The sequence below is a fragment of the Protopterus annectens genome, chromosome 1.part1, assembly GCF_019279795.1.
Source record: "Protopterus annectens isolate FY-2018-M chromosome 1.part1, PAN1.0, whole genome shotgun sequence".
NCBI lineage: Eukaryota > Metazoa > Chordata > Ceratodontiformes > Protopteridae > Protopterus > Protopterus annectens.
In genome coordinates this window covers 1,252,640,557-1,252,663,830 of record NC_056726.1, presented here as the reverse complement: position 1 = coordinate 1,252,663,830, position 23,274 = coordinate 1,252,640,557, and the positions used below count along the sequence as shown (strand labels likewise).

At 45.9% G+C, this 23,274-nt stretch overlaps 1 protein-coding gene across 5 annotated transcripts in view; it reads left to right on the top strand.

Annotated features, from left to right (window-relative positions):
* Positions 1-23,274, top strand: part of LOC122809699 (zinc finger CCCH domain-containing protein 13-like) — a 1,891,555-nt gene that overhangs the window by 782,560 nt on the left and 1,085,721 nt on the right. For all 5 annotated transcript variants that reach the window (XM_044081418.1, XM_044081393.1, XM_044081403.1 and 2 more), the window contains exon 9: positions 1,633-1,662. In XM_044081418.1, the coding sequence (XP_043937353.1) occupies positions 1,633-1,662 (30 nt within the window). The remainder of the gene's footprint in view (positions 1-1,632; positions 1,663-23,274) is intronic.

Genomic DNA, 23,274 nt, shown 5'->3' with positions numbered 1-23,274 from the left:
AGGATGACATAATTAGTTGTGTAAAATCTTAGCATAACAAGTGTCCTTCTCTTCTCTGTTGCAGTATTACATCCCTCCCTCCCTCCTCCCCCCGATTTTGTTCTTGCTTGGATGTACTTGATCTGCATAATCCTTTAGATGGGCATTCCTCCTGAGGTACTCTGTTCTGAGGAGAAGTGTGCGTGGGTACATCACTTTTATGGCCAGCGTCTTGACAGCACCCTGTGTGTGATGTACCACGCACCCCCTAGTAGTAAAAGTCTTTTGTATACTGGCCAATGTCTGGTCATTGAGGTAAGGCAACACCTTCATATTAAGAGTACTGCAACAGGGAAGAGAGTGACATCTGTCGTTATGGTAAGAGTTTACGCAACTAATCTTTCTGTGAAATGCAAGTGCCTCATTTGGAGAAATAGTTTTGTTATGCTGATTGCTTTATTTTGCTCTCTTTTGAGACTTTTGGGGAGGAATCCTGAGGGAAAAATGTTACTAAGGAACAGAAGTTTGCTTGCATTGTGTCAGAGAATGCACGGGCACTGAAACTGGCAAGGCAGTTACTTAGCCCGCCTGCTCAGTATCTTTTACTTGCCAGACTTTGTCTCCTTTAAAGTCTAACATATGCCAGCAACTTCCAGTGCATCCTCCTGGGCAGTGAAGTCATATTCCAGTAACCACTTAGAAATATTGGCTCTGTTAATTTAAAAAAAAACTCCTGAAGCTTGTTGCCTTATTGTGCACATTACTTGTTTTTGGAGTTGTGGCTAAATCAAACAGCTGACATGGTAATGCCGTATCATTCCCTTTCCTTGTAAGCATGGGTGTTCAACCGCCATATACCTGTTTTGTTGTTCATTTTAGAGACCCTAATTCCTCCAAAGCCTCAATTGGGCCTTCATGTGCAAGAAACAAGTTTGAGCTTTTAGCCATTTAGTAGTGCTAAAAGCAGGTCCCCATCCAGCTCTTCATTTTGTGTATCCAGCCTTTAAAAAGAAAGGGGATGAGTGTCTTCATCGGAGGATGAAGACTGCGTATATCTCTAGATGCTCTCTCTTGGATGCAGTTTGGATGATAAAATTTTATGGTTCCATAGCAGGGAGTCTCATACCACCTGGATTTATATTCTCAGATATGCATGGCCAATACTGGCTAAGACAGGGAAGAGGGACAACCTGAAAAAAATGGGTAAATTCAGTGAATTTTGAAGGTCTGTTTTATGATATTCTACTGATTACTACTTTGCTCACAACTACTTCTGTTTCCTCTGGATAACCTGGAGAAGATGATAGCAAAGCTGTGACTGTTCACTTTGCTTATGTACCATCAAGAAGCACACAGGATGGTCTTCCTCTCTGATTTCAGTGAATACTGCTTTAAAAGTGCTGCTATTTTACCTAGAGAATTTCTTTGCCGTGTGTAACTAAACAAGTGTTGTAAAACTTTTTTTTTTTTTTTTTTCACTAAACTGTATGCAGTTGAAAGATATTTTGTGGGACATCATAAAGAGAAACGTGCTATACTTTAAATGTCCAGCTGTTTAAAGTGCTGATTTCGTAAAATGTCAAGTATTGATTGGGTTTCTAACATAAAAAGTTAAGCATATCTGAAAATGTGAACATTTTCTGTATTTCACAGGTCTTCCTTCCAATCAGAGCGTGGAGCTGGGTGAGTATTAGACAACTTTGTATGGTTAGCAGATTTATTTAAGAATGTGCTACTTCAGTAGTATTCTTGATCTAGAATGTAACCACTGTTTTTTACTTCACATTAATCCAGGATTACTGCCTGCAAAATCCCAAATTTAAATTCTTGATCTTGAGTGCTTTTGTTTGGAATAACCCTATAGGTCATGTATTTGCCATTTAGAGAGTTTCAGTCTTTGTCTGGATGTTTCCATTAACATCCTATGATAACAGTCTTGCGTCCATTCCTGTGGTAGGGGGGCAACCCTTGTTTTAGGGGCTGTGTCCCATTTAGTGGTAGTCCCAACTGCAGGGTGAAATATAATTTTCTCTTTCTGTGCTATCAATTTGCTCCATTTATTTCCCTTATGGAAAGAGAGACAGTAATGTAGGGGGGCTGCAATTCAAACCACCGTAAGGGTATTTTCTGTTTATTAGCACTGCACTTTTCTCATTCTCTATTAAACAAATTTTGGAGTATACTGTATAAATGTAGTACTGTGGGTACATGCCATGCACCACCTTTCCAGGAGTTGCCAGCACTGCAGCAGACTAGAATGCTTCCCTCCCCAGAATTGCTACACTGCTATTGGCCACTTGTGCTGTCCTTTCTTACTTGTCCTCTGCAGTTCCTGGGTTGTTAAACTTGCAGCCAGATTTTTACCACACAGAAATGGCTGCTCACTGACTTTTCTTTGAAAGTTCTGTAGCCTTGATCTCTTTTCAGGCAGAAACCAGGAAGGGTCTACTCAAGTAATACAGAAAATCAGTAGTGGGTAGCATTTTTGGTAAAATATGGCATGGACATTTAAGCAAATGTTACAAATGAAATTTTCTGTCATGTACATGCTTTAGTTAAGGCAGATGACCAAGAGTTTGAGTACAGCTGATGTGACTAGATTTGGAAGAGTATTTGGATGTTCATCGTGTTACACTGCTGCAGTCATCACACTTGGGTTATCCTGCCGTCAGGCGGTCCCGCAGTCGGCCAGAGTTCCAAAGTCTTGGTCTGGCATCGGTTGCTGTCGCTTCTTCCTTGACGTCAGTACGCTACAGGGGTATATAAGATGCATCCAACGCCATTTTCTTCAATCTTTCTTGCCGCGCGGTGCCCAAAGCAGAAGCAGTTCGCAAGTGCCAGTCAGTCGACTCCTGAGATTTTCGAAGTTGAATTTCAGATCCGAAGTCTTCAATAAAGCTAAGTACCCCGTTCGGGAAACTTTTTTCTTGCCTCAGACCGATGTCAGAAAAAGTTAATTGTATTTCTTGTGGGAAGCAAATACCTCATAAGGACTTCCACTCTTACTGTATTCCATGTCTAGGCCCTGATCATGATGTCACTAGTTGTCGGTTTTGTGCTAGATTTAACAAACGCACTATAAAAAGACGTTTTGATTTTGCTTTGCACTACTTTGGCCGAAGGTTCAATTATACTATGCCATCGAATCAACCGACCGCAATTCCAAAAAAAATGCAAAGACAAGGATAGACAGGCATCCGAGGTCCAAAACAGACGACGAAACCTCTTCTAGGCCAGTCGCCGATTCTCAGTGAGGTGCTTTCGCAGCCCCTGATACCCCCTACCTCAGAGCCACAGGCCGCCTCCAACTCCCACGTGGCGACAACTAGGCCTCTGGAAACTCAAGGTATTGGCCCTACGGAAACTAATCCCTCAGATGGGTCCGGAGCCGCTGAGCAGGCACCGGCTTCTGAGGGTGTTTTCAGGCCTTCACAACTTACCATTAAATCAACAGCCAAGACAAAGGTACCATTAAAGACAAAGAAAAAATTACAGCATTCTCCTGGACAGTCCTCCATGCCTAAGAAACAGATGCTTAAAATGGCCGAAGACCTCATTACTCTAATTAGGGGTTCCCATCCCCCTCCTTTGAAAAGGCCTAGGCAAGATACAGACTATGACTCCTCTGATCAGGTTTCCATTTCCTCTGATTCCTCTTCAGACCAGGAATACTCTTTACCCCCTATGAGGACTCTGATGCTGAGGAATCTATCCCTTCAGCCTCTCCTCCTGAGGATTACTCTTTTGGGGAAACTTTACATACCATGAGGGAACATTTCCATTGGGAAAGTCAGGAATACTCAGAATCCAAGAAAAGGCTCAGGCATTTCCTCTTATTGCCTCAGCACAGGCCCCTGGTTATTCCACCTGTACTAGACATTGTGGACTCTGAATCCGGCTTATCTCCTGACTCTCTGCCTCCTGCTCCAGCCAAGCCAGATAGGTATTATAGAGTCCCTGACTCTCATAAGTTTCTATACAAAAACCCTTCTGCCGATCTAGAAACTATTTCCCAGGGTCCAAAAGGGGTTAAGGCTTCCATTGCAAAAAATCCAGTACCCTCTGACAGATTCCAGAGCTTTGGATAGATGGGGGAAGAAAGTATACACGTCTGCAACTTTAGCAGTAAGAGCTTTAAATTGCCAGTTTCACATGCTTAAGTACCAACAATATTTAATGGCTCAGTTAAAACAGAAAATGGTTGCTAGCTCAGAAGCTCCTGATTGTAAAGAAATGTCGGATTTATTGCATGCAGTTTAACAGGTGGGAAAACATACTCTGCAATGTGGTTTTGATTCTTTAGAGGCCTCTTGTAGAGCCGCAGTTACAGGTTCTGTTATTCGAAGACATGCTTGGTTAAAAGAACAGAGTTTACCTGAACATGTTAAGGCAAAGTTATAGGATGCTCCTTTACAATAGGATACCTTGTTTGGTGTTAAGGCAGAAGAGGTGTTAAAGAAAATGGAGGATAAAGCTAAATCTATGCAAACAGTCAAGGATTTCTTATAGGTTACAGCCACATCGGTTTAGCAGAAATTGGCCAGCAAAAAATTGGTCCTTTCCAGTGTCAGACAGGCCACAGAGAGACAGATACAGATGACCAAGAGGCAGATCTGAACCCCAAGGCTCAAACAGACAACAACAGTGGGGCACCTCAACCCCAAAAGGAGGTGAGGACAAGTCTCTACCTTACAGGAAACGGTCACAATGACTTTTCCTTGCGTATGCCAAGCACGTCCCTTCTGGAAGCTCCCTTAGGGGGAAAACTAGCACTTTTTTCTCAAAACTGGCAAACAATCACCCAAGACAAACGGATCCTGAATATTGTGTCTCAAGGTTACAGATTCCACTTCCATACTTTACCAAAGCTAAAAGGAATGCCAGACGTGCCACAAAACCAATGGGCAGAGGCACAAAAACAAATTTCAGCCCTCATGGACATGAGAGCTATACAAAAAGTACCACAACAGGGACAAGGATTTTACTCAAGACCCTTCCTGGTCCCCAGAAAAGGACAAAGCCTGGAGGCCTATATTGGGCCTTTCAATTCTGAATACTTACCTGGATATTCCTAAAGTCAAAATGTTGACATTACAGCAGCTTCTACCCATGCTGGGCAAGAAGGCTTGGCTTGTTACTCTGGACCTCAGAGGCATACCTGCATGTCCCTATCAGACAAAATTGCAGAAGATACCTCCGATTCAAAGCTGGTACAATGCACTACCAATTCTCTGCACTGCCCTTTGGCTTATCTACTGCGCCCAGGGTCTTCACAAAGTGCCTGGCACCAGAAATTGCATTTTGCAGACAAATAGGAATTCAAATATATCCATACCTGGACGACTGCCTCATTCAAGCAGAGACAAAGGACATTCTTCTACAGCATCTGGCATTTGTGAAAAGGTTGCTAATTTCTCTAGGGTACACAGAAAACGAAAAGAAATCAAAACTAGTGCCCTCACAACAGATTACATTCCTGGGTGCCAGCTTAAAAACAACGGCCCAGATGGCTTACCTCACGCCAGACAAAGTGCAACTAACTCAATATTTTCAACTACTGGCAAAAACGTCCCATCTCCCTGCAAGAAAAATTCTGCAGGCCCTGGGATTCATGGCATCCTGCATACTACTAATACCATATGCCAGAGTGCATATGAGGAAATTACAATGGTACCTAAGTGTTTGGACTCAACATTCTCACAGTCTAGAAGCAGTAATTCCAATAATTCCCTGCCTACAACAGGAGTTTCGATGGTGGGCACAGGCATGTCACCTAAACAAGGGTCAGCCTTTTACCCAGCCCACAGCCAGGCAAACTCTTAACAGATGCTTCGGATTACGCCTGGGGACCACAAATGGCAGGAACATGCATTCAAGGCAAGTGGACCACAGACCAGATGCATCTTCACATCAAAGAGATGTTGGCTGTTCAAAATGCCCTAACAGCTTTCAAGGACCTTCTACACCCAGGATAACTATTACTAAAGACAGACACCACCACAGTAATGTGGTACATAAACAAACAAGGGGAACGCACTCTTATCCCCTATGCAGGCAAGCCATGACCTTGTGGAACACAGTTCTAACGTACCAAGTTCACCTGCAAGCACAATTCCTGCCAGGAAAGAAAAATACTCTGGCAGACGACCTAAGCAGAAATATCATGGACCCTCACAAATGGAAATTGAACCCACAAATCTTCAGCGTAATAACAAAAATGGGGATGCCCAGACCTAGATCTTTTTGCCTCCCCTCTGAATTGCCAACTACAAAAATTCTGCACAAGGACTCATCACAAACAAGCATGGAAAGTGGATGCTCCTCTGTTCAGCTGGAAAAACCTAAAAGTCTATGCCTTCCCACCACTGCCTCTCCTTTCAAAGGTACTCCTAAAAGCCAGACAAGAAAAACCACAGATGATCCCGATTGCTCCAGACTGGCCACGCCAGCACTGGTACCCTATCTTAAGGAACTTGGCTTAGGGCCCACCATGGATTTTGCCACAAATTCCACACCTTCTGACTCAACAAAACAATCAGATCCTGCACAGTCAGCTCAAAACCCTAAACCTTGGCTGCATGGCAGATACTTTAGTCAAACAGGCAACACCTCTCTAAAGCTGTTATGGATGTCATTTTGGAGGCCAGGAGGCCTAGCACCAGGAAAGCTTACTCAGAAAAATGGAAGAGATTCTGCGCCTGGAACCAGGCTCACAGCCTTGACCCTCTTGTTCCAAACATTCCTCAGATTTTACAATACTTAACTGAAATGCTGGACAGAGGCCTATCCTTTTCATCAATTCAGATTCACGCCTCTGCCATTTCTGCACATTACAACATGGATCCTCCTTTATTCTCTCATCCCTTGCTAAAGCAGTACCTCAGAGGGGCTAAAAACATAAGACCGCCCCGGAGAGCACCAACTTGGGACCTCAATTTCGTTTTGGAAAAACTGACCCCTACCACCTTTTGAGCCAGCCGATACAGCTGATCTAAAATTTTTATCATGGAAAACAGCTCTGCTCCTGGCAGTAACTTCAGCACAAAGAGTCTCAGATCTACAGGCATTAATGGCAGTGGAACATTTTATAATTTTTCATCAGGATAGGGTATCTTTAAAGCCAAAACCCTACCATCATGCCAAAGGTGGTATCTAATGTGTCTCTTAACCAAACCATCCATTTGCCTACTTTTTATCCAAACCCCAAAATAAAGGGGAGAAACTTCTTCATTGTTTGGACATACACAGGCAGCTACGCTTCTACTTGGACAAAACAAAAGCTTTCAGGAAAACTGATCAACTGTTTGTAGCATATGCTGCAGGGTCACAAGGCAAGGCTATCTCAAAGCAGACTATATCCAAATGGATAGGACACTGTATCCGGTACTGCTACACACAGCATGGAAAATCAGTCCCTAATAACATTAGGCCTCATTCCACCAGGGCAACAGCCACTTCAGCAGCCTTTCTCAGAGGAGTACCTACCAAGGAAATTTTGGAGGCTGCAACTTGGAGTTCAGTGCACACCTTCACCAAGCATTACCCACCTGCCTCTTTACTCTAAATCCAGAGCAGGATTTGCCACTGCAGTTCTGCAGGGCCTGTTAGCCAATCCTAACTCTTTATAGACCAGCCACCCAAACTTAGCTTTGGGATTCAACCCAAGTGTGATGACTGCAGCAGTGTAACACGATACAGTTTTGGTACCTACCATAAATGTAGATGTTCGAATGTTCACACTGCTGCAGTCCAGGTTACCCTCCCTCCATCCCCTCTGAACTAGCTGGACTTATCTATACCCTTCTATCCTATACAACCTTTGGGGTGTATTTGCTGGTAACTGAAGGTATTGTTTTTATTTTATATGTATATTTTTGATAAGCAATATGTATCGCCTACCCACTTGGGGTCACCTGACATCTGGGGCAAGAAAAACTGAAGAAAATGGCGTCGGATGCATCTTGTATACCCCTGGCGCACTGATGTCAGGGAAGAAGTGACAGCAACCTACGCCGGACGAAGACTTTGGAACTCTGGCCAACTGCGGGTACCGCCTGACGGCAGGATAACCCAAGTGTAATGACTGCAGCAGTGTGAACACTCGAACATCTACATTTATGGTAGGTACAAAACTGCACTAACCTGGTAAATGGACAAGGACTTTAGTTTATTCTTTAAAATGTGAGTAATAGCTTAATCTTCCACAGAAGATGTATGTAAATAAGTAGCAAAGTCACCACGGAGAGAAATATACAAATGAGATGCACAGTACATGAATATTGAAGTTGTCCAAAATACTTGTCAACGAACATTGTCTCAAACAGGTGCTGTCATTTTTGGGTCTGCTGGATTATATTGCAGCTTGCCTTCGTTTTATCAACACAGCTTTAGCACGCTGGTGTGCACACGCGTGCAAGCACACACCTAATTGAAAGTAAACATTTTTTGCAGGAGAATAAACCCACCTGTATCCCCATCCCCCAGATTTCCTATACCAACTCTGATTTAGTATAAACTTTAGTGCAGGAAAGGGGAATTTTTAAGTTCAATTCCTGTCTCTCTGAAATTGGCAAACAGTTCACACATTATTAAATGTGCACCTTTCTGCCATTCTCAACAAAAGGCTAGTGAATTTAACTGAACATTATTGCACTAATAAAAGAAGATCTCAGCAATTTATGATAGTTTTAGAACAGGAATAATGTAATAAGATGAAATGAAGTGAGTTGTGATATAATCAAGTAGAATCCTCATTTTGGAGAAATACAAGTGATGTAATGAGAATCATGTGTGGAAATGGATTTTCTGTAAGGTATGATGAGCATTGTCCTAAATTCCTTAATATTCCGACTTTCTCTATATGTCCTGCTTGATAGTTTGTGATCACTTATTCAGTCAACCAGACTGGTTTTAAAAGTTGCAGGGGATGAACTCTGCTTGATAGCAAATGTGACCTATTCCAGGAATGGAGGCTGTTCAACATTTTTATTACTGTTGCAGTAGCTTGAGCTGTACACGTTCCACATGCCCAAACTGCCACTGGCTCAAGCTGAGCCATATAAGTGGCAGTTGGGGGTGCCAAAAGCTTCATAGCTTTCTTGCTGCCAAAGTCCTTCTCCTGTGCAGGCTTTATGGAACTAATAGTTGGCTAGTGTTCTTTCAAGTCTGGGCAGATAAGTTCTCCATTGGAGAAAGCTTTCCACTAAATTATTTTTCTATGAAAAACTGTTTCCGTGAATTTGAAGGCCACGGTGGTGTAGAGGTTGGCATTGTTTCCTCACAGCAAGAGGTTCTTCGGTTCGATGCTTGGCTGGAATGCCTTCTCTGCAAAATCTGCATGTCCTCCCTGCAGTCGAGTGAGCTTTAAAGACATCCGTGTAGGTAGGTGTGTGTGTGTGTGTGTGTGTGTGCGCCTTCTGCAAAGGTTGGGCACTGGACTGGTAACTCAGCATGGTAAGAACTCCACTACCAGTCAGTAGCAGACCGATGATCTGGTGTAGTGACCCCTAACTAGGAAGGCTGAAATACATTGCACTAGGAAGTGTTTTATTTTAGGAGTGTTGTTGGTTTTAAGGGTTTTTAATTGAGGTATGCTTTTGTGAGAGAACCATGTACAGATATTTTATATATTTTAGCATTTTACTGTAGAATGTGCATGTAGGTGACACAATTTGGTACTTTTGGAGACCACCATGAAATGTTTTACTTTAGAAACTTTGTTTTCCTGTCAGAAGGTTTGCAGACTCCCTCAGGCCCCCACTACTTGTATATGCAGACATACAGTGGATATAAAAAGTGTACACACCCCTGTTAAAATGCCAGGTTTTTGTGATATAAAACAATGAGACCACAATAAATCATTTCAAAACTTTTCCCAACTTTGTGACCTGTAACCTGTACAGTTCAATTGAAAAAGACTACTGCAACAGTGACTACTGCAACAGTGATCTAAGAAGAAAATCTACTGTTGTAAGTTTGCTTACACAAACTGTACTGTACATTACTTGGCAAGCTTCTGCTGTGCATCGTCTGCATTTTTTTCCTTCTCCCTGATGGACTAATCTGACTGTGTCAGTTACAAGTATCTGTTTCATTGCTAACTTACCATTACAGATTTTGATCTCAGCTTGTGCAGTTAGTTTGGTGTCGAACCACCAAAGCCTTATGCACACAGTGAATGCCTCAGCAGACCACCTGAAAAACCCACTGAACCTTGAAAGTAGATTAGACAAATAAAGAAATTTAAAAAAACAAGCAAGTCCTAGCTGATATAGCCAAACGATGCTTTCTATTCAGTACGATGAGTGTTTAAACTAGTATCTCCAAGTACGCTTTCTTGCAATTGGTTGTACCTGAATGGGTGACAGAATTATGGGATGTCCTTCTATTCTGCTGTTGCACTATTCTTTACATTAGGAAGTTTGCCAGCCAAGCGACCCAGTGTGGGCCAGTATACAAAAGTCTTTAGTGCCTAAGGTGCATGGTATGTCGCACCTAGTTTGCTATAGGGCATAGGCTTTAAAAGTGATGTATGCACGCACTATCTTCAGAACTTCCTTGCCGCCAGATAGAATGAGTTTCCGTACATACGGTCTGACTGCCGAAGAAACCTCACCTTAGATAAGTGCCCCATTGGGAATCCCTTTCCCACTTTTGATTGTGTCATAAGTTTAATGTCATCCAAGAGGGGCAAATGTGGATGTCAGATTCTACATGAGGACAGCCATCAACAGTACCGTTTCTGTTTTGGGTCTTCTGACAACCACAAGCCCTGCCCTATCTGCAAGTCGTTTGTCCTGAAAACCTTATGGAGTAGGCTTAATTTGCTTTCGATCTATCTAGAAAATCAGCTACTAAAACACCTAGCCAAAGGATGGAGGCTCCCTCAAGTTCAGAAGCCAAGTCATAGCGAAGTGGAAAGCAAAGGAACCCAGGCCGAAAGCCTTAGCTGCACCTCCAGGGCCAGATGTCGGTCCAGAGACCATCAGCAATCCGGAGATTCATTCAGGGCCGTCATCCGAAACATAGGCCAAACCTGTAATGGAGGTCGCTTTGGAACAGGATAAAAGCAGGTCCTCAGATGTATTGCAGGCATCCACATCAGACATCCAGGGGTAACCCCAATTCATTTCTGAAGGCCCGTGAGGGATCCTGACCATCCTTGTTTGAGAGGAGGTGGATTCAGACATTGAGTGTAGGCCTATGTCCGGCCCACTGTCGCTTCACAGAATGGATATGCCCAGTAAAAAGAAACAGAAGACCAAACATGTTTCCCCTACTTCTGATCTTCAAAAGGATTGGCAAGCTTTCTCACAAAGCATTTTTAATGTTCTCATGTCTCTCAAACCCCCCCCCCCCCTTTCCAGGGTTTACAGTCTCTACATTCACCAGTCCTGCTCCTCCCCAGAAGAGAGTCAAGGGTAGAATAATTTTCTGAGGAGGATTACTCATCTGATGATGAGTCACTAGCTTATTCACCTCATATCCCCTCCCCACTGAGGAAGAGTCTAATGGGACTGATTCTCCAGTAGAGGAGATTACCTTTAATGACTTTGACCAGGATGCAGGAACATTTCAAGTGGGAAAGCAATGTAATGACAGATATTCAAAAACGTTACTATGACCTACTTCAAGTGGATGCTCCCTGTCCCTTTGCTATTCCCCCTGTCCTTCCTGCCTTCCTAAATGTTTTGGAATCCTCTAGCAAAGGTCTCTGACAACCTCTGGCACCTAAAAAAACAGATTCTATAAGGTGCCTGGAGACTAAGTATTTATTCAGAGCACTTTCAATTGATCCATCAGTCATTGTGTCCTCTGACAAACCCTCAAGGCTTCTTCCCTGTACCTCGCTGCTATCTTCTGATAAGGACAGCAGGCATTTGGATAGACTAAGCAAGAAAGTATAGACTTCTGCCACCCTTGCATTTAGGACAATCATCTACCAAACCCATAAGACAAAATACTCAATAGAGCTCTTGTCACAGCTGTCTAAAATCATTTCTGAACTACCCGATTCCAACAAAAAAACTCTAGGTACATCCTGCTGGCTGCTACTTCCCAGGTCACCAGGCACTCGATCAGATGTAGCTGTGATGCCAAAGAGGCTTCCGCTAGGGCGGATGCCTCTGGGTCTGTCCTTAGGAGATTTGCATGGCTTAGACTACAGCCTTTTCCAGAGGATATCAAATCCAAATTAATGGATATTCTCCTGGACAGTGAAGCCCTGTTCGGCACTGTGGTTGCTGAACTCTTCAAAACCTTGCAAGAGGAGAGGGGAAGGAGATGAAAGACCTAAAACACCTCCTAGTTACTCCTGTCCCAAAATTTCAGAGAAGTTATCCCTCCAGACCAGTCTGTCAAGAGGCAATCCAGACCAGCTCAACTCAAGACCAAGAGATCTGGAAAGAGGCAACAATCCTTTAGGATTCCACAACAAACTCCACCTCCAAAACAGCCCTTTCCAGACAGACTAGGATCCATCTGACTACTTGGACCCTATTGCCCTCCCTCCCCTTTCCTTTTGCCTCTGCCTTTCAAGTCCTTGAGAAAACGTTACTCAGAACTCTTGGGTAGTTTTTCTATCATAAGAAAAGGGTACTTCATGGTTTGGGAGTACCTGCCCCCATTCAGGGGCATCCCCCAACCACCCAAAGAGCAGCTACCGCTGTTCACACTGGTGCTGCAGACACACTGGATCAAGGGGCAACATCCAACATGTCCCTGCCCTTCTAAGAGGAATGGGCTTCTATTCCAGGTCATTTCTAGTATGAAGGAAAGAAGGCCCTAGAGACCATTGTAGATCTGTCTTTCCTAAACACCTACCTGAAGCCACCCTCTTTCAGGATGCTCACCTTACAAACCTTATTTTCCTTGATCTTATCTCAAGCCTTTATGGCCTCAGTAAACATAAAGGATGCCTATCTTCATAATGTTAAGTTGTCAATCTCGCCTTCATTCTTGCTGGATGGGTTTGGAGCCAAACCTCGGCTCCGACTCGACCTATTACTAAAGCTCAAGAGCTATTTTTACCGGCTCGAGGCTATCCTATGTCCCATAATGCTAGGCGTTATATACCCAGATCTCGTTTGCCGCTTCAGCTACGAGGTTGCGTTTTTCACCGGCTCCAGGTCGTATTAAAAATGTTTTATATTTGCAGTTAGTTTTTGTAATTTTTCTTAGTAGTTTTTGTCCTAGTAGTGTTAGTAGTGTACCGGCTAGTTTTCCCCTTCTTTTCTTAGTAGTTTCTCTCTCTCCACCCTTAAGGTGGATAGGCCTTTGGGCCTTTATCTTTAGTTGGTTGTTGGGGGTTCCCTTTGAGTGTGTGTGCGGAATATTGTTCCCTTCCCTGTAGTGAAGTTTTTAAAGTAGTTGTTGTGTGGGTCTTTTCAAGAGTTTTTTGAGTGTGTTTGTGCTTTGTGTGCTTGAATAGACTTTCTGTCCCAGTCCTGTGGTATCATGTCCAAGGATACCAAGGTCTCAGGATTTAAGAAGTATGACTCGTGCTGTCAGAAGATGTCTCTGACAGACGGTCACACTTCTTGTGTATATTGTTTGGGCCCTCTGCACCTGCGGGACTCTTGTTCTGTCTGCCATGCCTTCAGTCCAAGAGTCCTGCAGGAATGCAGAAACAAGCTCATCCTTAGGGGCTTGCTAAAGCCTGAATGTTCTCCAATGAAGCCTCCATCTGGTAGACCTTCTAAGCCCGCCAAACCGTCTGCTCCATGTCTGGAGCCGGCACTGAGTGGACCTCCTATCTCGTCGGTTCTGGCCGGAACCGATGCATCGAGGCCTCAATCGGCTCCGACTTTAGTGTCGGAGCTGTCTCCAAGCCGAACACGTTCCCGATCTCCTTCCTTGGAGTCGGTGCGTTCGGCTCCGAAGTCCCCTTTACTATCGGAGCGGAGCCATAGGTCTTACTCCTCTCAGTCTTCCAGGCTGTCAGATCACGACCTTGAGAGGGTAGTCAGTAAACTCTTAGTCGCAGGCGTTGGCCCAGATTTTGCATAGCCCTTCTCATCAGACAGTGGCTACCCCAACGCCTGCTCCAATTCCTCCTCCGACTCTTCCTTTGAGCTCGGAGCCGGAGGTCGTCAGGGTTAGCACCGTTGGGGCGTCGGAACAGATACCACTCTTGTCGGCTCCTTTGTCGGCTCCGATCCTGTCCTTGGTTCCGTCCTTGGAGGGATCTGGGTGTCGAGACTCCCTCGTCGGCTCCGAGGGGGCGAGTGGCATCGGACCCTTGTCCGATCCCGATGTCCTTCAAGGATGCATCTGTAGTCATAACATATGGGTTGTCCTGCCTCAGGCAGCCCTTCGGTCGGCCGGATTCCAAAGTCTGGGTCTGGCCTCGGCTGATGTCGCACTTTCCCCGACGTCAGAGTGTCTGGGGTATAAAAGCATCAGCCGACGCCATTTTCCTCCGTCTTTCTTGCCGCGCGGTGCCCGAAGCAGAAGCTGTTTGCAAGTGCCGGTCGGTCAGATCCAGAGATTTCAGCTACCGAAGACTTCGAAAAAAGCTAAGTACCCCATTGGGGACTCTTTCTTGCCTCAGCCGATGTCAGACAAAGTAAATAATTGTTTAACTTGTGGGAAACAAATACCTCATAAGGATTTCCATTCTTACTGCCTTCCTTGCTTAGGCCCAGACTATGACGTATCAGCTTGTTTAGCCTGTGCCTCCTTCAACCGACGGACTCTTAGACGTCGGTCGGAGTTTGCAGAGGAGTTTTTTGGAACCGCTTTTGCTTATAAAATGCCATCGGAGACTCCGACTTCGCATATGGTCAAAAACCGCAAGGAAAAGGACCGACACTCGCGGCCCGCGGTTTCGGCTGAAACCACGGCTAGGCCTACCGCGAGTGTCTCGGTTTCGGCTGAAACAGAGTCCACGGCTTTTCCTACTACCAAAACCATACCTCCGGCCACCGAGGCCAGAGAGGCCCCGGCTGAGTCTGCTTCAGAACTCCCTACCGAAGCTAGTGTTCGGGATTTGTCCGACACAATACCCTTGGACATTTCTACCCCTGCACGTGGGGCAGCTAGGCCCCCAGCTTCAATGTCTATTAAGGCCTTCTCCAGGGCTAAAGCTGCCAAACTTTCAAAAGCTTTGCCTGCCAAATCTACATCCCAGAGGCCTTCCTCTAGCTCTCAGATCCTCAGTCTTGCTGAGGACCTTATCTCCTTAATTAGGGGTTCCCAACCTCACCCAGTCAGGGCCTCCCAACCTCCTCCAGACAAAAGGCCCAGGACTGACCCCTCTGAACCTCACTCCTCAGATTACTCCACGGATGGATCTGATTTCAGACCACCAGGAAGGGGCCTACTCGCCTTATGAGGATTCAGATGCAGAAGAATCTATCCCTTTGGCCTCCCCCCCTGAAGAATTTTCCTTTGTGGAGACTTTACACTCCATGAGAGAACACTTTCAATGGCAGGGTCAGGATTTCTCTGATTCTAGAAAAAGATTAAGGACCTTTTTGCATTTGCCCCAGCATAGGCCCTTTAGCTATACCTCCGGTTCTAACTGTAATTGATGATGTGTACAATGATGTCAGTACTGCACCTGATTCACTTCCTCCGGCCCCCGCCAAACCTGACAGATATTACAGGGTCCCGGATTCTCACTTCCACCTGTATAAAGCCCATGCTGCAGACCCAGAAACTATTTCTCAGGGCCCTAAAGGGGTTGCAGCTGCTACTGCCAAAAATCCCCAACCCTCTGAAAGAGAGTCTAGAGCATTAGAGAGATGGGGGAAAAAAGGTTTATACATCTGCTACTCTTTCTGCCAGGGCATTAAACTGTCAATTCCATATGATACAGTACCAAGAATTTTTGTTAGATCAGTTAAATAAGAAACTTTCTTCATCTGAACCCTTAGACCGTAAATCCCTTCAGGATTTGGTACACAACTCACAACAGGTCAGTAATCATTTCTTAAAATGTGGCTATGATGCACTGGAGGCTTCATTTAGATCAGCTATGACTTGGGCAGTAATTCGTAGGCATGCCTGGCTGAAGGAGCAATCTTTGCCAGACCATGTCAAGGCTAAACTCCTCGATGCTCCAATGGAGAAACAACATTTATTTGGCTCCCCTGCACAGGAGATTCTGAAGAAGGTTGAAGAAAAAGCAAAATCTGTGCAAACAGTTAGATTTCCTGCAAGTTCAACCTCCGAGGTTCAGCAGAAACTGGCCTACAAAGAATTGGTCCTTTCCAGACTCCTCCAGAGCACAGAGAGGCAGAAACAGGTGCCCTAGAGGCAGAGGTCAATCCAAGGGCCCCTACAGAGGCCGTCAGTGGCAGCCTGCCAACCAGAGGAGGAGTGCAACAGCTACAACTACTACCACTACTACAGGACAGACCCAATGACTTGACTCTGATTCCGCCTACCAGGGATCAACTGGAAGCACCCTTGGGCGGGAAGCTGGCTTTATTCTCAAAAAACTGGCATTGCATTACAAAGGATACATGGACATTGCAAATAATAGACAAAGGATACAGGTTTCACTTCCATACTTTGCCAAAAGAGGGAATGCCAAACCTTCCACCAAACCAGAAGGCAGAGGCTTTAAGACAAATCAGCAAGTTACTTCAGATGAAAGCTATAGAAAGGGTACCATCTACAGAACAAGGCCAAGGATTTTACTCCAGACTATTCCTTGTGCCAAGAAAAGAAAACCAATGGAGGCCTATACTCGACCTGTCCGCACTGAACACTTATCTCATTGTACCAAAATTCAAAATGCTGACCCTACAGCAACTTCTTCCCATGTTGGGCAAGGAGTCTTGGCTGGTGACTCTAGTTCTCAAGGAGGCATACCTGCACGTCCCTATCTGACCAGATTGCAGAAGACACCTCAGATTTCTTGCAGGATCAGAGCATTATCAATTCTCAGCATTGCCCTTTGGCCTATCTACTGCGCCCAGAGTATTCACGAAATGCCTGTCATCAGTAATTGCACACTGCAGACTTCAGGGAATTCAAATTTATCCATACCTGGACGACTGCCTAATACAAGCGGACAACAAGAAAAAATTGTTAAAGGACTTGGCCTATGCCATACACTTGCTACAAGCCTTGGGATACACAGTCAACATCCAAAAGTCAAGACTAGTACCATCCCAAAGGATAACCTTTTTGGGTGCGGATCTGGACACAATCACTCAGATGGCTTTTCTCACAGAAGAAAAACAAAAACAACTTCCAGATTACTTCATGACTCTGACAAGACAAACTCAGTTTACTGCAAGGAAAGTCCTGCAGGCCCTGGGTTACATGGCATCCTGCATAATTTTAATTCCACATGCCAGGTTGCATATGAGGAAATTACAATGGTACCTAAGGAATGTATGGTCTCAACACAGTTACAGTCTAGAAACCATGATACAAATCATTCCATGCCTTCAAAAGGAATTCCTGTGGTGGGCTCAGGCCTGCCAGTCCAACAGAGGGTTGCCTTTCAACAAACCAAAACCAAGGCAGACCATCACCACAGACGCCTCAGACCGAGGATGGGGAGCACACATGGAGGACAAGCGTATCCAAGGCCTATGGCCTCAAGGGCAGCTAAGCATGCACATAAACCAAAAGGAAATGCTGGCAGTAAGGCATGCAGTCGAGGCATTCAGACTCTTCCTCCAGCAAGGGCATCTGCTAATACGGACAGACAACACTACGGTCATGTGGTACATAAACAAACAGGGAGGCACGCATTCCTACCCTCTATGCCGGATGGCTATGAATCTGTGGAACCTATGCCGGAATCTCAATATCCAGCTGCAGGCCAAATTCGTACCAGGAAAAGAGAATACACTAGCAGACAGCTTAAGCAGAACTACCAATGATGCACACGAATGGATGCTGCATCCAGACATCTTCAAACTCATAACAAAGAAATGGGGAATCCCAGAGATAGATCTGTTCGCCTCCCCACTCAACCACCAACTGAAGAAATTCTGCTCAAGGACATACCACCCACAAGCCTGGAGGGTGGACACTCTCTCTTTCAGCTGGAATGCCCTAACAGTATATGCCTTTCCACCTCTCCCATTGATGTACAAGGTTCTACTGAAGATCAGGGAGGAACAGCCAAAATTCATACTAATAGCTCCGGAATGGCCAAGACAACATTGGTACCTGCTTTTGAGAAGCATGTCTCAGACAAACTCATGGCCTCTTCCCCTATGGCCTCTTCTTCTAACGCAGAACAATTTCAAGACCTTGCATCCCAACTTGAAAACATTGCAGCTAACTGCCTGGAAGATTCCTTAAAGCCCGTTTTATCTCAGAGGGTGAAGGACATTATCCTGGAGGCTCGCAGACCTTCCACAAGAAAGACATACTCAGCTAAATGGAAGAGATTTCTCATTTGGAGCGCATCAAAGGGCACAGATGTCACAGTGGCAAACCTAGCACACATCCTAGAATACTTAGCAGAATTGTTCCACAATGGCCTGTCTTATTCATCCATTAAGATTCATGCTTCAGCAATTTCAGCAGAATACAATATGGATCCACCTATCTTCTCACACCCTCTTCTCAGACAATTTTTGAGAGGGATCAAAAATGTAAACTTCCAAGAAGACCCCCCCCCCCCCCACCTGCATGGATCTCAATTTTGTGCTGGAAAAACTGACACTACCTCCTTTTGAACCAGCAGCATCAGCAGACCTCCAGTTTTTATCTTGGAAAATTGCATTCCTTCTGGCAATCACTTCAGCAAGAAGAGTATCTGAGTTACAGGCATTAATGGCAGTGCAGCCTTTTCTTATGTTTCACCAGGATAGAGTGTCACTGAGAACCAATCCTTCTTTCATGCCAAAGGTGGTATCTAGGGTATCCTTGAACCAAGCTATTCACTTGCCTACATTCTTCCCTAACCCACAGAACAAAGGGGAAAAACTTTTGCACACCCTGGATATACACAGACAACTACGCTACTATTTGGACAGAACTAAAACTAACAGAAAAACTGACCAACTTTTTGTAGCATATGCAACTGGGGTGCAAGGAAAAGCAATTTCCAAACAGACAATTTCTAAATGGATAGGAAATTGCATTCATTTTTGCTACTCCTTTCATGGAAAGACAGTTCCTGAAAATATCAGGCCTCACTCCACAAGGGCCACAGCCACCACTACAGCTTTCCTACGAGGGGTGGCTACCAAGGACATTTTAGAAGCTGCTACTTGGAGCTCCGTGCATACATTTGCCAAGCATTACAATCTACCTTTATACTCCAGATCTCTAGCAGGCTTTGCAACTGCAGTACTGCAGGGGATCTTAACTACACCATAATTCTCTTAGGACCTCCTCCCCCAGATTGGCTATGGTATTCTACCCATATGTTGTGACTGCAGATGCATCCTTGAAGGACATGGTACAGTTTTGTACCTACCATAAATGTAGATGTCCGATAGGTATGCATCTGCAGTCAGGATTACCCACCCTCCTTCCCCCTCAGTGGTATTCCTAGGGTGCTTACCCCTCTTTCAGCTAGCTGGGGGAAATCTATTATGGTGTATTTGTTTGTTTGTTTATATATGTATATAATTTGCAATGTTTGTAACTTTTCAGCCTTTATCCAAATTTAGCCTTCCTAGAGGGCACCTGGCATCTGGGGCAAGAAACAGAGGAAAATGGCGTCGGCTGATGCTTTTATACCCCAGACACTCTGACGTCGGGGAAAGTGCGACATCAGCCGAGGCCAGACCCAGACTTTGGAATCCGGCCGACCGAAGGGCTGCCTGAGGCAGGACAACCCATATGTTATGACTGCAGATGCATACCTATCGGACATCTGCATTTATGGTAGGTACAAAACTGTACTTTCTCACTCTCGGAGCCTCAGCGCAGGTGAGTTCAGCCCCGACATCGGCCTCGGAGCCGTCCCTCTTGGTGCCGGGGGGGGGGGCCCTTGTCTCTTCGGAGTTGGGTCCCTCTTCCCTACCTGGTAGGGGCGCCTTTGAGGTCATGAGGAGCGTGCTGGCTCCTATACCAGCGCCACGGTCGACCTCGTCGGCCCCTCTCTGTGTTGCCTGCTTCTGTCTCTGCCTACCCTCCCCAAGCGTGGAGAACCAACGCTCCAGGTAGCCCCATTGGACATATCTTCCTCTTCCGGGGCCTCCCCGGATCCTGCAGGGGATCACCCTCGAAAGAGAACATGCAAGAGGAAGCATGTGGACCCCCCTGAGTCAGTCACATCGGACACCGACCTGGATGAGTCGGAAGGGTCCCCAAGGTCCCCCTCTGAGGATGTCTCCTTTTCTGACATCCTGGAGATTCTCAAGCAGAGGGGGAACTGGTCTGCCCTCAACCCTTCCGAGGATGAGTCTGTGTACCTAGATGAGTTTGGTTCTCGCCCTTCCACCTCCTGGGTGTCTCCGCCTTTTGACCCACTCATGGATGTGGTGGCTCGGAAGGCGTGGACAGCTCCGGATACTATCGAACCAGCTCCCCGGAGGCCTACAAAATTTATTACAGACCCTTCTGACAGGCAGTTTCTAACTAAGGGCATCCCTGTTGATGCTATGGTGGTGGCGGCGGCCACTAAGGAGGAGTTGGCTTGACCCTTCAGTACCTGTCCATCCTCCAAATAAGGATTCTAGGACTATGGACAGGTATGGTAAGTGGATGTTTTCTTCAGCGACCTTTGCCATGCGGTCGCTGAATTATTTGTACCATGTCACCCGTCTTCAGAGAGACCTTCTCAAAGAACTGGGTGATGCCTTACAGGACCCATCAGTTGCGGGGTCTCAGGAAAAGATCAACTCCCAGCTGGCGACCCTGAACTCTATTGTCAACTCCTCCATGCGTCTCATTTCTTATGCAGCCGATGGGGCGAGTAGGGCTGCAGGCATGGGCATTGCTCTAAGGAGACTCACCTGGATGTGGCTTTGTAACTTTGCTGACCCCTTCAAGGCTTCCTTCACTAACACCCCCTTTGATGGTTCTGCCTTGTTTGGACCTCAAGTGAAGGATACATTGACCAGGTGCGAGCAGGAAGGCAAGACTCTCTGCCTTGGGAGTCCGTTTTTCCACTCCTTCTAGACCCTACCCTAAGGGTCAGAAGAGTGGCAAAATGTGGTTCTGCAAACCTCAAGGAGTACTGCCTGACGCACGTGGTGAGCTTCCCTCCAGAGTCAGAGGAGTGAACAATAATAGACGCTGCCCAAGGGGCAAGGTGGGGGTCCGCAGAATCAGGGTAGCAGAGAATCTTTCTCTGACAAACCCTTCCAACACCCCTGAGGTGCTGCCCGACTGTCCACCTTCGGAGGCAGTCGAGGGTAGACTATCACTGTACCCAAAAGCCTGGCATTACCTCACGCAAGACAAATGGGTACAGTCGATCATATCTGAGGGTTGCAGAATTCCCTTTATTCACACCCCACAACAGCCAAAAGGGCCCCTTCCAGACGTTCCACCCGGTCTGAGGGATCTAGCAGCATTAGAAATTTCAAAGCTGCTAAGAAAAAGGGCTATCCAGCCAGTCCCAGCAGACCAGCAAGGATCCGGAATCTACTTCAAGTTCTTTTTGGTACCAAAAAGGACAGGGGACTGGAGACCTATTTTGGATCTCAGCAGGCTGAACAAGTCTGTTCAAAGAACGAAGTTCTGGATGGTCACGCTACAGTCCATTTTACCCTTTCTGGGCCAGGACAATTGGATGTGCTCTATAGACCTTCAGGATGCGTACTACATTATCAAAATGAACAGGCGCTCCAGAAGGTTTCTCCGCTTCCGGCTGGGAGCCAGTCACCACCAATTCAGAGCCCTACCCTTTGGCCTCACCACAGCCCCCGGGGTGTTTACAAATGCATGGCAGTGGTTGCGGCTCACCTGAGACGACACGGATTCCAGGTGTTTCCATATTTTGACGACTGGCTCCTTACTGCCACCACCAGGCGTCAACTACTCCAGTCCAGAGATTATGTGGACCAAACTTGCAACGAGCTAGGTATCTCTCTAAACTTCGAAAAGTCTGCCTTGTCAGTCTATTACCTTCATAGGCGCCGTTTTAAACACTGTGGAGCTGTCAGCAAAACTGCCTGTACAAAGAGTTTCAGACATTCGCGGTCATGTTCAGATCCTTCTACAGGAGAGCAAAGTCCAGGCCAGATTCGTACTAAAAACTCTACGCCTCATGGCAGCAGCAATCACATTACTCCCCCTAGCTTGCTTTCACATGCGAATCCTGTAGTGGATGCTATTTTCCCAGTGATCCTTTCAACAGCTTCCAATGTCGCACAGCATTCTAATCACTCCATCATGCAAAAGGCACCTTTCTTGGTGGATGGTCTCCCCTCAGGTACTTCAGGGCAGACCTTTTGTCCTTCCTCCTCCTGTTGCTACTGTGACAATGGATGCCTTCCTGATCGGGTGGGGGGCGGATACTTTCAGGGCAGGACAGTCCAGGGCACATGGCACCCCTTCGAATGCCACCTGCACATAAATGTCTTGGAAATGAGAGCGGTACTTTTAGCGTTGCGGGCCCTTCAAGAGACTCTACCCACCGGGACTATTGCAATTCAGACAGACAATATGTCTGTAGTGTGGTACATCAACAAGCAGGGCGGAACCAGATCCTAACCCCTATGTCGAGAAGCACTCAGACTTTGGCAGTGGGTGATCTCTTCTCAACGGTTTCTGGTAGCAACGCATATCCCCGGGAAGTCCAACGTCATAGCGGACAGGCTGAGCAGAGCCATTGTCATGCCCCACGAGTGGTCTCTCAACCAGCTAGTAGCAGAAAGAATTTTCAGAAGGTGGGGTTAGCCTTGTTGCGACCTTTTCGCAACCCCTCAAAACAGCAAGTGCCAAGACTTCTTCACCCTCTTCCCTCTCCCAGGTCTTCCCCCCAGAGACGCTCTAGTCCATGATTGGCCCCGTGGTCTTCTGTACACTTTTTCCCCCCTTTCCCTTAATTACTCAGTTAATCCAGAAAGCAACTGCATTGAGATCCAGAATGATCCTTATTGCCCATTACTGGCCTCGACAAATTTGGTTTCCGTTCCTGCAACGTCATCTACTGGAACAGCCCTGGCATCTGGACCCAGTGCCAGATCTTCTGACACATCAATCGGGTGGGCTGCATCAATCCCTCAACCTCACAGCTTGGTTGCTCCACTTCCAACCCTAGCCAGGCTTCCCTTAATCTCTCATTCAGTTCGTGACATCATTCTTGCTTCTCACAAGTCTACTACTAGAAAGACTTATGCTAGCAAATGGAAGCATTTCTCTGTTTGGGCAGGGGAAAAACAATTGGACCCTTTTACAGCTCCTGTCCAAACAGTG